Genomic DNA, 14,581 nt, shown 5'->3' on the forward strand with positions numbered 1-14,581 from the left:
ATCGGCGCATGTTCATATATTTTCCTGCGCGGGTTACCAGCGCTTATAAGCGCCGATAAGCGCTTATAAGTTTCAAGCTTTCTTTCTGAATACGCCCTAAAACACTAAAAAGAGAGGGCGTGTATTGCACTGTGTTCGCATTGACATAATATTATAACAAAATTTCAGAATTAAAAAACAGCAAGGAAATTTGAATAACATCCCAATAAGTTGGGTTTTAGATATAAAACCGGGAGAATTTAGAACTATATCCAGATCTAAAGATAAAAAATACGATGTAAGATAAATAATATAGAATAATTAGCATTTTTTGTTATTTATATAATGTTGGTGAGGCTTGCCAATGCGAACCAAGCAAAAAAAATCATCACGTAGTGCTTGCCACATTAAAAAATAAGTAGTGCCCCGCGTTACCGATTATATTAATTAATTTTTATTTATATAATTCTATAATATATCTATAATTACGCTGAAATATACACAACGCATGTCCGTGAGACCACAGCACTAAACTACATTCGATTTTAATAACACAGTAATAACGTCCATTTTCGTTTGAAACACGCGCTTTCGACACTTTAGTTATTTTACACACGAGTTTTATAATAAAACACTAAGCGAATTTAATGATTATCGGGTAAAATTAAACAATAATGTATGCACTTGACATGAAATCCAAGATGGCGGAAATGACACCAATTATAATTCTAGAGTGATTTATTTACAATTGTTCACACATGAATGAATAAATGAAAAACAATATGGCTGATGTTTTGCTGGCGAGATAGATGTTTAGTGGCAGGTGCGTACACTTTAGGCAATTTACACCAGGCAAGTGTGGGCACTAAGTTAAGTGTACAAGTACTAAGATTTTTAAGTGACATGATATCTCAGTCTTAATTAAGTATAAATTTACAACTTTAGACATAATAGGGTAGTGTTATATTATTTCAAAGGAATAGCCAGTTTAATAACTTTCAATTATGGTGTTTTAGCTTATCCAACAGTTAAAATGACGAAGAATGTATCAAAATACATGTCGAAGTATGAAATAAGCAATCCGTTACTTTATCAGGAAGCTGTGAAACTGGCCTTAAAACTATCTACTCTTTCTTAACGTTATTTTGTCCCCTTTTTAACTACCATGTATATCAAAATGTTACGAACATACAGCCAAATAAGAATATTATTATTAGTTCCTATATCTGTTATAACACTATTACCTAGTAGGTACCATGAGAAGCCTTATTGTCTAATATCATGTAATATATACTTTATATCACGTACATTTAGAGTCCATAATCGCTTGAACTACTTCTAGTATCATGAAATTTGTATTAAGTCGTAATACACAGTTCCACACTTGCCTAGAAGCCAAATTTAACAGAAATATAGTGTTGTAGCCCCTTGTATAGGTGGTAAGAATGGCGTATTTTAGTGCCATGTACACGTTATCGTGTATGTTTAATCATTTTAGGTTTTATATGCGGTGATGGCAGTATGAGTGGCAGAAAACTATGCAGTTGACATACGACTACACGAGCTGACATACAAGAGCAACTATGGAGTTTCTTGCCGGTTCTTCTCCATAGATACTGCTTTCCGAATCGGTGGTAATGTTAAAAATATGTATTGACGTTTCAAAAGTGCTTCTCGAAGAAGTCTAATTGAATAAATAAATGTTTGAGTTTTGCCTAGTGCTTTGCATGAGCTTTGCTGCGCGTACAAGTTTAGAGTGTGTTGTATTAACTATATACACAACACATCCCTGTTCACGAGCGGTGCGAGTCAGTACGTATGTTTACTTCCCACACAGGTGTTGCTACACACACACTATGTAGCACTAACTCACGGCACATGACACTAAGAAATTAGGGACTACACATTATGCAGCGGGTGTATATAGTTTGTACTAATGTTTACTTGGGGAATACATATTTAGTGACAGGTACAGGCTCGTCAGTGTGCGCTAGCTCACACTTGCTCACTGGTAAGCGTATGTAAGCTAGTACTTAGATATATACAGGGTGTAATCGTTAAGTGTGTACAGGCAATTATTCCGTAATTATTACAGATATCAAAAAACTTTAAACTGATATCGAAAGCCCTTTACCTAATGAGTAAAATGACAGTAATAACTTTTTAAAAATAAAACGAGGAATATGTAATAAATTAACTTTAAACCCTCCCATCTCTGCAATAGTTACAGAATAATCGCTTGTGCACACGCACAACATTCTGCTTTGCCAACGCGCTCAGGGGCTACATACACCATTTTTTGCCATTTCGCAACACCTGCCACTATACTATTAGAACTCCACTCTACAGGGTAGGTAGACCCTCTTGACCACCAATCTACTGCTTGCACATCCTCAGCAGCGCCCTCTGTTTAGCCCTCACCACACTCCTGTGCTGCGCCTGCGCATGCTCTCTCCTGCGCAGGCGCACGGGCGCGGCGGGTCAGCGCCGCAGTAGTGCGGGCAGGTCCGCAAACGCACATGCTCCTAAAGATGCTCGGGCCATGCGCCGGAGCAGCTCGCGGGAGTGGGACACGCATGCTTCCACTGGGGACACCCAGCCCATGCCTTGGAACTCTGCAAACAAGTAATATGTAATAATAAAAACAATTATTTATGTCTCTCACAAGGAGATTAAAAGGTTATAAAAAATGTTTACAAAATGTGAAACAGAATACAATTAGTTTTGTACAGAAAATTATTTTGAATAGTACATAACTATAAATATTGTTTTTGTAATTTTAATATTGTATTGGAATTTCAAATTGTTTTCCAAACAAAAAAAATTGAAATACATACTTTGAAAATATCATAATTAAACAAAATTTCCGACATATTGGTACAGTAGCTTTCCGCCCGCGGCTTCACCCGCATTTTCAAAGAAAAACCCGCATAGTTCCCATTCCCACGGGATTTCTAGGATAAAACCTATCCTATGTTATATGTATTAATCCAAGTTACCCTCTATATGTGTGCTAAATTTTATTGTTATCAGTTCATTAGTATTTGCGTGAAACACATGCGTATGTCATATACATCCATCCTCAGAAACTTTCACATTTATAATATAACGGCCTTACTAATAAAAAGTTAAACAATGGATAAATTTCAACCATTTTCTACCATAGCTGTGTCCTGCTCTTGCTCACATGAAACGTCAATCATAAAAGCAAGACAAGTAATTGCAATAACTAATCCATTGCATAGCGAATGAGTAACATTTTATTAGTAAGACCGTTAGTAGGATAAACATTGTTTAAATTACCCCTCCCCAATAATAATCAATAAGTACAAACTCACCGAGTATAGCAGAATTGAGTGCTTCACACACAGCCTCTCTACGCACTGGCTCCAGTTGCCAGCCCAGTGGACTGTCCCACGGATTGCTATACGCTAGCAGACTGAACGCGTCCTGTAAAATATAAAAACAAACATTACTTATTTAAACAACTTAAGTACAAATCTTTAGTTTTGAAGTTACCAGTATTATCAAATTTTACGATATATTATTAACCATACACATATTTGATCTGAAACGTTTAATTAATAAATTAATTTCTTATAGAAGCGGTTTTGAATTGACAAAATATCTTACAACATTGACCACCAGTTCGGAAAGCAGTTTCTACAGAAAAGAGCCGACAAAAACTGCTAGTTCTCTTTAAAAATATACAAATTTTACAAATAACATTTTAAAATAATAGAGATATGTATTATAAAAGTGTCCTATCGTTCTTAACGTATTAAAATCAAACTGAAACTCAATTAGACTTCTATTAGAAGCTGTTTTAAATCCTGAAAACACATGATTTAAGATGACTTTTATTGACATGATTTTAAAAGAGCAACCATGGAGTTTCTTACCGGTTCTTCTCCATAGATACTGCTTTCCGAATCGGTGGTAAATGTTGAAAAAATGTTATGACGATTCAAAGTGCTTTTATAAGAAGTCTAATTGAATAAAAAAAAATGTGTGCGTGTACTAGTGTACATACGTAAGAAGTGAATCTTTTTTATGACCTTATTTTTCAAAAAATAAAAAAAATGTATGCGTGTACTAGAGTACACACGTAAGAAGTGAAACTTCTTTATGACCTTAAAAATGTCACGAGTATGGCGTAACGCAAAAATGTCACGCGTACGGCGTAACGCAAAAATGTCACGCGTACGGCGTAACGCAAAAATGTTACACTAAATTTTTGTCCACCCCCGATAAAGAAGTTTCACTTCAATCTTCAATAAATATTTTAATGTTTACACTACATTTAAATTCAACACTCACCTCTAACATGGACTTGTGATAGTGGTCCTGCGTCAGTTTCTGGCTCATCGCGTACAGTTCGCGCCCGAACGCCAGCATGCGCTCCACGGACGCGCGACACCCTTCACCTTCTATACATTATTATATTTCATTTATTTTACATATTTTTTGTACTAATCTTCGTCATATTGTGAGATAATATGAACATAACACTCTTCTTTACACACTGCTTCTATAATATTTTTTTTATAACGACATAACATACACGCTTCAATAGTGAAAATTTCTATATAATATTGTCAAAAACATAACACTTGTCCCTGCACACACTGCTTCTAAAATATCCTCACACATCCCATAACCTTTTACACACTCTTTCTATCGCGAACAGCTAAAAGATTAGACACACAGAAAAACATGATTTACATTGCACACTTTATTTCTCGTAACTCATAATGCCACTAACACACTACGGACATAAAGCGATGATTAAAATTGGTCTTTATCAAATGTCTGCGTCACTAATGTTATAATTATACTAAGATTATTATTTTGATACTTTTTCATGAAAGTTCTGTTATATTAGATTATCTGTATCGACTTTATTCATCAGTTAAAACATCACTAACACTAAATCAAATTATCATGGAACTTTTCCATCATAGTAAGTATATGTATATTTTCCTGCCCTACCTATTAACATACCGATTTTAACAGGCCAGTCTGTTTATATTATTCTTACACTATCCTATTTTATACCTTAACTATCATTAACCAATAAAATAAACAATTTACTTACAATTTCACTAAAATTAGTACATACAACACTGTGAAGGACTTTTGGAAAGTGACACGCGTGACGTAAGGTATATGAACATAGTTTTTGTGTCATATGTGGAGTAAATATATAAGGCATGCTATATACTGAATATATACGTATCATGCGTGATATATATAGGTATATGTTGACCCATATGTATGATATATATAATAAATAAGGTAAACCATCCCATTTTACATCCAATTAGAATAAAGACAGTTAGAAATGAACATCTAAAACTATAGGAACTTAAAACCAAGTAAAAAAGGTAAGAGTTAGAATGAGCGACAAACATAGCAAGTCTTGTGAAGTCCTGATTGCACGAAGGGTTTTTGGGTCGAGAGATGAAAGTCATGTAAATTTTGTAGATATTTTACAAAGTTCTTAAGATTTTGTGTAACTTAAGTCAAAACGTTTTGTAATGTATAAACTAGTATTCATGGTAAACATTTGAGCAATATTTGATCAACAATGTTGCTGGAAACGGAACTTTATTGAAACGTTGCCCTTCCTCATCAACTTTTCAACACATCACGCAGTGTTGTCAGCAACATGTTATTAATCATGAAAACGAGGCTTTTTTAACACATATTTAAAATTTTCAATTGATTTTTTTATTTTATTTCAACTTTGTTGCTACGCTACTCAAATTTACCACCAATACGAGGCTTTAGACACTTCAAAAAAACGTTTCTTTAGAAATTTTCTCAAACTTTTTTTCACCACTCGACCCCCAAAAGTGCTGAACCGAAACGGATGCATACGCACCGAGCCTGTGCGGCGACAGCAGCGCCGCGACGCACGCCGTGACGCCCGGCATGCCCTTCACCGGCTGCGGACCTACAACCACCACCCCGCTACCCTGAGCCACCGCTGAGCCAAAGGGCCACTGCTACCCCTACGCTTTACTTGTAACGTCAATACGTCATGTATACACTTTTTTTACATTTTTACGTTTTAAACCATCTTTTTTTTTAAACAAGTAAATTTATGGACGAGTTTTCCTATTTAGATTGATTTTAAGTTTGTTTTTTCAGTATTATAATTTTGTAAGACCGATATGAATATGGATTAGGATACCTTTATATGTTTTATCTTATATATAAAAATGAATCGCAAAATGTGTTGGTAAGCGCATAACTCGAGAACGGCTGAACCGATTTCGATAATTCTTTTTTTATTATATTCCTTGAAGTACGAGGATGGTTTTAATGTAGAGAAAACGTAAATATGTACCACGGGCGAAGCCGGGGCGGACCGCTAGTTTTAAATAAAACAAAACATTTTTTCAGAAGCAATAGGCATCTCGTTTCCCAATGTGTAACCAAATAAGAAAACTCGTTGGCAAATAATTTTAATGTGAAATTAAATTATGAATTTCTTCAATTATTTTTGACGTATTAACGTTAAATATCGTATTACTTGACCGTCGTTCACACTCAAATAAGCAAAAAATATAATTTTTTTGAGGTGGAAGACAATCAATACCTATTCCGCAAAATTTATTCATTCTTTTAAGCTCATGCCACTACACACAAATATAGTGTATACTGACATTTCATTATTTTAAATATCAACTTTACAATGCAAAAACACGATCGATTTTTTTAATTAATTAAGTTTTTTAGCAGATTTTTTGAAGTTGTTCATTGACATGTCAGAATATAAGCGTTTTTGGTACAGTTTTACTGTTAAACATTTATAACTCATCTATTAAAATGTATAAACTACGTATCAAACAAAACCCGACTCTATCACCCGCTAATAAAGCACAAAATCGATCGTGTTTCCATACTTTACTCAATCATGCATACAACATAAGAAGCCCGGTGCTGTGCGCTATGTGTGAGCGGTGTATAACAAGCGGCTATATCATGCTGATGGTTTCTTATCTAAGAAAAATATTTCTATATTTCAATTTAATATTATTTAAAATAAATTTCGGGTCGTTGGAAAAATGTCTGGAAAGAATCGTGATGGAAAAATTTGCTATTTTTTTTCTTAGTAACGGTTAGAATATATTTAAATTCTTTAAAAAATATTTCAATTTATAAGCATGTTAACAAAAAATAAACAAGCAAATACTTTTGTTGCAATTTTTTTTTGCGTAACATAAAACAAAATTGAAAATACGTAAAGTTCTTTATAAAACATAATGCAAATATTTTTCTTAGAATAACATTTCAATTATGATGCTGTGAAATCATTTTAATGTTTACCCTCATTCCGTTAATTCCATCTCTGTAAATATTTGAGACGTAGATATGTTTATCTAGATAAATTTTATCTAGGAACAAAATAAAACAATATGAGGTCTTTTATAAGCGTATTTCAAATTTACGAAGACAGATATTTTTCATTGTACTGTTAGAAATAACACGCGAGGTTAAATATTAGTTTGAATGTAATAAGAATGTACTGCGATTCTACACAGCTACCAAATTATGTAGGTAGTTGATAACAAATCGCAGCAAGTCAACGACTATTAGCAAAGTGAGGGTAGTTGGGTCGAACGTCGTATAAACAACGTCCGAGCCCCTACGCACGATTCGTATACATTTAACGTAGTTATTTTTAAAGCGTATTTTAAAGCGTATACATTTAACGTAGTTATTTTTATAGCTTATTTTTAAAGCGACACAAGCTTTTCAAATATAACAAAAACATCACTGAATTCAATGTTTTTTTTTTACTTGGACTATCATCAATCAACTGTCAGCAAATATTTTATTCTACATTTAATTTATTCGAAATTTATTTGGCTGACTTCGTAAATTCGAGATATGCACTACTATTACCTGATTAGTGCTAAAAAAACTACTTAAAAATTGTCACCATATTCACTAGGCAACAAAATAAAACTATGAGATTTTATAACATTTTCAGCTAAGCAGTACACATTATTAATAGGAATTAATTGTGTGTTTTGCCTGACTTATACTTTCTCCTTCTTAATTTGTATAATTTTTGAATTTAGTTTTTACATTTGTCACCTAGTAACTACGTGCTATAATATAATTTTAAATCCTAATTTTTTGTCTCATCTATCTAATTTTTAATAAACAATAATATTATGGTGTGTTTCTTGATTATATTAAATTTTGTTATATCAATGGGATGGCATATTACACTAATATATTTAAAACACTTATAAATATAATATTTAAAAATAAATTATTATTAATATTATATTATGATAAAATAAATTAACTAAAAAGCCACGAGCAAACAATATATAAAATGGATATAAATAAAAATAATATCGATGTATGAGTGATGTGTTGTGCAAATCATAAATAATTTATTTTATAATCATATAAAAATACGACTAAATAAATGTAGATTTAATTATGTTAAATTAAATATTATATTAAATAATAACGTAACAAACACACATTATTAGAAAATATTGTAATAATAATACTGTATAATTAATTAAAAATAGCATTTGCTGTATCACCATTCTTACAAAATATATTGATATTATTGATCCATAATCAGTTATGTCCATTGTTTCAAATTAAATTAATAATTTTAAAATCTTTTAACCAATCATAAAACATTTAAAAACAGCGCAATTCCATCAAAGCGCTGCAAAATATATATCTTATAAATAAATTATTATTATATTATATAATATAACATAGGGCGGTTACATACCAGCGACACCGTTCGGCGAAGCGTGTGCCGGCGCCATGTCGACGTCACAGTTCGCGCGCGGTTCACCTTCCGCCATTTCTGAGACACCTGAAAATGTTATTGATCGATTAAAAATGAGTTTAAAACGATTCCGTCTCGAAGGACCATTTCATTGTAGTATTAAATTTTACCTAAGTAGTTATAAATTATAAATTTTTGGAAGTTATAAATTTTTTTAAACGAATTGTAAAGTTTTATTAAGTACATATATCGAATTATAACAGAATATTATACTGATAAAAACATAAAAACATGTTGAATTTGTGTTGTGCGTTTTTGAACGTATAACGATATGAATGTGTGCATCTAAGTGCACGTTTGTGTATGTGTGTGCATTTGTTAATGTGAAAGTATACATGCATTTGTGCGTGCGTGTACGTGTTTCTTTTGTGTATGTGTGCGCTTATGTATCGTTGATTCGTTGCACGAAACATATTGTGATGCAATGTCGTGCGATATATAGTGTAGTGTGATATAGTGTATTGAATATGTGCGTAGTGTGTTTGTGTCACTTACCATTAGTATGATGCAGGCCGTTGTGCGCGGCGTGCGGCGGCGGCGTTTGATCCGTCACACCTGACACATCCGTGACCCCCGTGACCCCTGTAACCCCTGTGACCCCTGTGACCCCTGTGACCCCCGTGACCCCCAGTGTCCCAGGGGTTGTGGGCTCGGCGGGTGCGGGTGAGTGCGCGCGTGACGTGTGCGATATGACGGACGTGGCCACGCCGTTCGCGCCGCAAGTGCCTTCCGTGTCGCCGTCGCACATCTGTAAATGAGATATTATTTACTATTGACTAGATGACATGTTTGCTGCTTACTCATTTTTAAGAATTTAGCTAAAAAAAACCGACCGAATTTCGCATATTATATACTGAGTACGTGGCGAATTACCTTACTAAAAGTAAAAAGAGAAGTATTGAGGAAAAAAATTAAACTACCTAGTTATCTGTACTGCGCAATGATAATATATCAATAATTAACTAGATTTTCCTAAAATTAGATTGTCATTTCTGCTACTCGTTGATGACATCTTAAAAAATTTGATTTTCCTATTTTTAAGTTTAAGGGTGCACTCACACACATCAGTCACCGTCACGGCACGTCTCCGGACAGGATTAAAAAAAAATATGTATCAATAGTTCTAGTATGACTCTGTTCCCACACGACAGTCGCCGGCACGAAATCTATCAGTGACGTCACCGGTCAGGCACGTCAAATAATCTTTCCATACATGTACCATACTTTTATCCCCACTCACCCGGTGCCGTCACGTCTCAGTTCAGTCAGCGTCGTGCTACCGTCAATTGCTACATGTTATCTAGCGTGACACACGTCTAATCACTGACTAACCTGATGTATGTGTTCAATGATTCAGTCAAACCGGCGACGTGACTGACGGACAACATGACGGTGACTGGTGTTTGTGGATACGTACACAAACCGTCACCGATCAGTCATCGGTGACTTGACGGTGACTGATGTGTGTGAGTGCACCCTAAACGAAGTATAAACACATTCAACATGATTTTTTTTCTCTTTCATTTCTCCTATAAGTTGATTTTCCTTTTTAAAGCAAGTTTAATCTCATTTAACATAGAATTTTTGAAGTGAAAACTTTTTTAGCGGCGTTGAGCACTTTTTCTGTAATAGGTATAAAATCTTAAACTCGCGTCAGGACACGTGACCTGATCGAAAAAGCGTAAGACGGATGGATATCAAACATGTTCAACGTTAATAATCAAGTTTTCACTTCTGCCGGCACTCCCGGAGTGCAACCCGTCTCTTTTTTCTCCAAATTTTGCTAGAAGTTGATTTTTCTCAATCAATTCAAACACATCTAACATGGAATTTCTCCCTTTTTTCTCCTATTTCCCCCCTCACCTCGGAGTCGGTCCCGTTGACCATCTCGACGAACTGGCGGCACTTGAGCAGGAACAGCAGGTCGGGGTCTCTCTCCAGCAGGCCCGGGTACAGGCGCCGCGCCAGCTCCACCGCCTCGCCCACGCGCCCGCCCAGCACCAGCATCGATATCCCTGCACGGTAACAATATATGGGTCACCAGCATCGATATCCCTGCACGGTATCGTGTGCGATATATAGATAGATATACAGGCTATAACAAGGGTCACCAACATCGATATCCCTGCACGGTATCGTGTACGATATATAGATAGATATACAGGCTATAACATGGGTCACTATTTATGCCTGGGAAATGTCTGGAAAATATCCGGAAAATGCGTGGAACTGTCCGGAAAAGCGTGGAAAACCCCCGGGAAATGTCCGGAAAATGTCCGGGAAATGCCTGGAAAATGTCCGGAAAATGTGTGAAAATGTCCGGAAAAAGCGTGGAAAATGCCTGGAAAATCCCCGGAAAATGCATGGAAAATGCCTGTAAAAGCGTGGAATATGCCTGGAAAATCCCCGGAAAATGCGTGAAAATGTCCGGGAAAAGCGTGGAAAATGCCTGGAAAATCCCCGGAAAATGTCAGGGAAATGTCCGGAAAATGCCTGGAAAATATCCGGAAAAAGCATGAAAATATCCGGAAAAAGCGTGGAAAATGCCACTTCAAATTTGCGAAGTAATTTCACGGAAAAATTACACCCTATACAGGGTGTAATCGTTAAGTGTGCACAGGCGATTATTCCGAAACTATTGCAGATATCAAAAAACTTTAAACTGACATCGAAAGAACTTAACCTAATGAGTAAAATGGCCATAGTAAATTTTTAAAAATAAAACGAGAAATATCTAAAAAATTAACTGGAAACCCTCCCATACATTTAGTATGAGATACGAATATCCCATGTACATTGAATATGAAAGATTTTAGCTTTTTCTTTCCTTTTTTTGATTTTCTGTAATTCTGAATCATTGTAATCGGTTCAGTAGTATTTACATGAAAGCGTAACAAACATACACACACACACATTTATAATATTAGTAGGATTATGTTATACTCACGTTGTCGATTCTTAATAGACGCGATGTCCTCATGCACGCGCTCGCCGGTCGCGCGCGAGAAGGCCTGCGCCGTGCTGCAGTACCCGTGGTGCACCAGGTATGTGGATACCATTCTGGGGAACACACGTGTTTACGGGGTTATTATTTTTAACACTTTTAAACTTTAATTATATTAAAATGTAAATGTATTTATTTAAGTATGGAGATATACAGCACACATAATTGGTAATGTTTAAAATGAAACTTGATGAACTCGGTCGTTAACTGCTCGAGCTGTTGCTACAAACCGCGCAGTTGACGACTTGAAGCGCTCGCGACGGCTCGAGCAGTGAATAAATGTCTACAATTCACCGCGCGGTCGCGGCTTCAAGCCGTCAGTCTCAACTGCTTGAAGCGGTCCGTGCACGGCCGCCCATAAATACATTGATACAAATTGTAGGCAAACCTGCCCACCTGTGCAACACCTGCTGCCACTGCCCCTGCCCGTCGGGCAGCGGGAACTCGTCTATCGCGAGCCGCGTCCTCGCGCGCAGCTCGCGCAGCATGTCCTCGATGTCGAACACGAACGGCTGCTGCCCCACCGTGGGGTACAGGCAAACCTGCCCACCTGTGCAACACCTGCTGCCACTGCCCCTGCCCGTCGGGCAGCGGGAACTCGTCTATCGCGAGCCGCGTCCTCGCGCGCAGCTCACGCAGCATGTCCTCGATGTCGAACACGAACGGCTGCTGCCCCACCGTGGGGTACAGGCAAACCTGCCCACCTGTGCAACACCTGCTGCCACTGCCCCTGCCCGTCGGGCAGCGGGAACTCGTCTATCGCGAGCCGCGTCCTCGCGCGCAGCTCACGCAGCATGTCCTCGATGTCGAACACGAACGGCTGCTGCCCGAAGTTGGCGTCCACCACCTCGCCCGGCGTCTGCAGCCCCACCGTGGGGTACAGGTTCGGCTGGGGGGGGGCAATTCAGTTAGAGGCAACATAACATAAAATAAATAAATATTTCAGGACAATTTTCACACACGGCACGATCTGATCCCATACTAAGCTTTCGCTTGTGTTATGGAAACCAGATGGCTGATAAACATACATATATGTATAATTTTTAAATAAATGCTTATATAGATAATTAACACCCAGACACAGAGCAAACATCTATGTTCATCACACAAATCTTTGCCCCATACTATTTCTTGCCATAGCAGTTTCTAATGTAAATACAATAGAAATATCCACGTACCGGCAGCCCTCTAAAAGCGATGCCCAAGTGGTGTCCATTCTTCGTATAGAAGCACGTGTTATCGACGAGGTTGACACCGCACCCGATGACGTCACCGGTGGTGAAGGTCGGCCCGTACGGCTGCCCCGTGCCCGACGAGCAGAACGAGTGCCCGTCGTCGCCGTGGTAACCGTACGAGTGCTTGTCCCAGCCTGCAATGCGAAAGATCCGCTAGATGGAACACTAAATGCTCCGGGGGAAAAAGTACTTGATGATGGTGATAGTGAATACTGGTTTTTTTTGTTTTTTTTTTTATGTTGGGATTAGGCAAGCAATGGAAAGCGACAAGCGTGGTTTAGGATGGAGCATGTTTGCCTAATAAATGCATATTCACATTACTTTTGAATAAAACTGTAACAATAAAACTGAAGACTGGTCTCAAATAGGCTATCGGAGATATAAACCAGGAAGCGCCTGATTATAGTGAATTTTTAAAAACTAGAAGTAAGAAATACTAAATGCCAATTTAAATATCGAATACGACACTAAAAGATCCTAAGAAACATTCATTACACTGAAGAGAAACGAATGACAAGCTAAATGCATTTAACTTACAACTTAATGGAGTAATAATAAAAAAGTAAAACAACTAAAACCCAACTACGACAAAAAACGACGCTGAAAAAGTATAAAACAAGATTTTCAGAATTCCACTATGTAGAGATAAATTTTCATGTTTGGAAAGGCGTAGTCACACGTTGTCAAAGTACTACGGTAGATATATGTAACGTGTGACTACGCCTTTCCAAACATGAAAATTTATCTCTACATAGTGGAATTCTGAAAATCTTGTTTTATACTTTTTCAGCGTCGTTTTTTGTCGTAGTTGGGTTTTAGTTGTTTTACTTTTTTATTATTTGTACTATTTTGGTGTTAAAGTGTATTTTTGGCGCATAATATTGACAAAAGTTAAATTGATGAACTAATAAAGAAGCTAGGAACGAAAAGATGTGAATTATATGCAATCAGCCCATGATTACAGGTAAAGTCACAAGCAAATGCTAGTAATATATATATATATTCAAAATGTGCAAGTAAAAAGCTTTCAAATGATACCAAACACGGCATATTTATCTTAACTTTATTTTTTTACTCTGTATGTTTTGTCCGCTAGAGGGCGCCACATTAGATTTTGTGAAACCCCATATAGCCTATAACCAGCGGACAATTAAGACGCTTCTAATGATATGTCATTTGTCGAATTCTGATAAGTAGTTTAGAAGTTACGAGGGAACAGATGAACATACATACATACATACATACATACATACATACATACATACATACATACATACATACATAGCCTGTCAAAATCATAACCCTCCTTTTGCTTTGCCGTAGTCGGGTAAAAAGTATCGATACCTATCACGCGTATAAGGAACTACCATGTGCAATCGCTGATACATAATGCATTGTGAGAATTGCTTAGAGCGATATCGTTTGATCGCTGTTTAGATAAAATGCTAGAACTACTGCGCTTTGAAATGTTTACCGTAATTTAAACTAAAGACGGTAAAATAGCTTAGCTTCATCGTAAAGCTT

General features: G+C 36.6%; 1 protein-coding gene across 1 annotated transcript in view; it reads right to left on the reverse strand.

The window, feature by feature from the left end:
- Nucleotides 1-2,343: 2,343 nt before the first annotated feature.
- RanBPM (Ran-binding protein M) overlaps nt 2,344-14,581 on the reverse strand; it is a 31,312-nt gene continuing 19,074 nt past the window's right edge. The window contains exons 4-13 of the mRNA XM_090110959.1: nt 13,001-13,191; nt 12,527-12,711; nt 11,766-11,878; nt 10,682-10,833; nt 9,314-9,566; nt 8,759-8,845; nt 5,867-5,938; nt 4,300-4,409; nt 3,318-3,429; nt 2,344-2,594 (exon numbers count right to left, since the gene is read on the reverse strand). Coding sequence (XP_089967085.1) covers nt 2,461-2,594; nt 3,318-3,429; nt 4,300-4,409; nt 5,867-5,938; nt 8,759-8,845; nt 9,314-9,566; nt 10,682-10,833; nt 11,766-11,878; nt 12,527-12,711; nt 13,001-13,191 — 1,409 coding nt within the window. The 3' untranslated portion in view covers nt 2,344-2,460. The remainder of the gene's footprint in view (nt 2,595-3,317; nt 3,430-4,299; nt 4,410-5,866; nt 5,939-8,758; nt 8,846-9,313; nt 9,567-10,681; nt 10,834-11,765; nt 11,879-12,526; nt 12,712-13,000; nt 13,192-14,581) is intronic.

Source organism: Colias eurytheme, chromosome 16 (assembly GCF_061535395.1).
Source record: "Colias eurytheme isolate Ceu_HAF_F1 chromosome 16, ilColEury1 Martin Lab GWU primary, whole genome shotgun sequence".
Classification (NCBI taxonomy): Eukaryota; Metazoa; Arthropoda; class Insecta; order Lepidoptera; family Pieridae; genus Colias; species Colias eurytheme.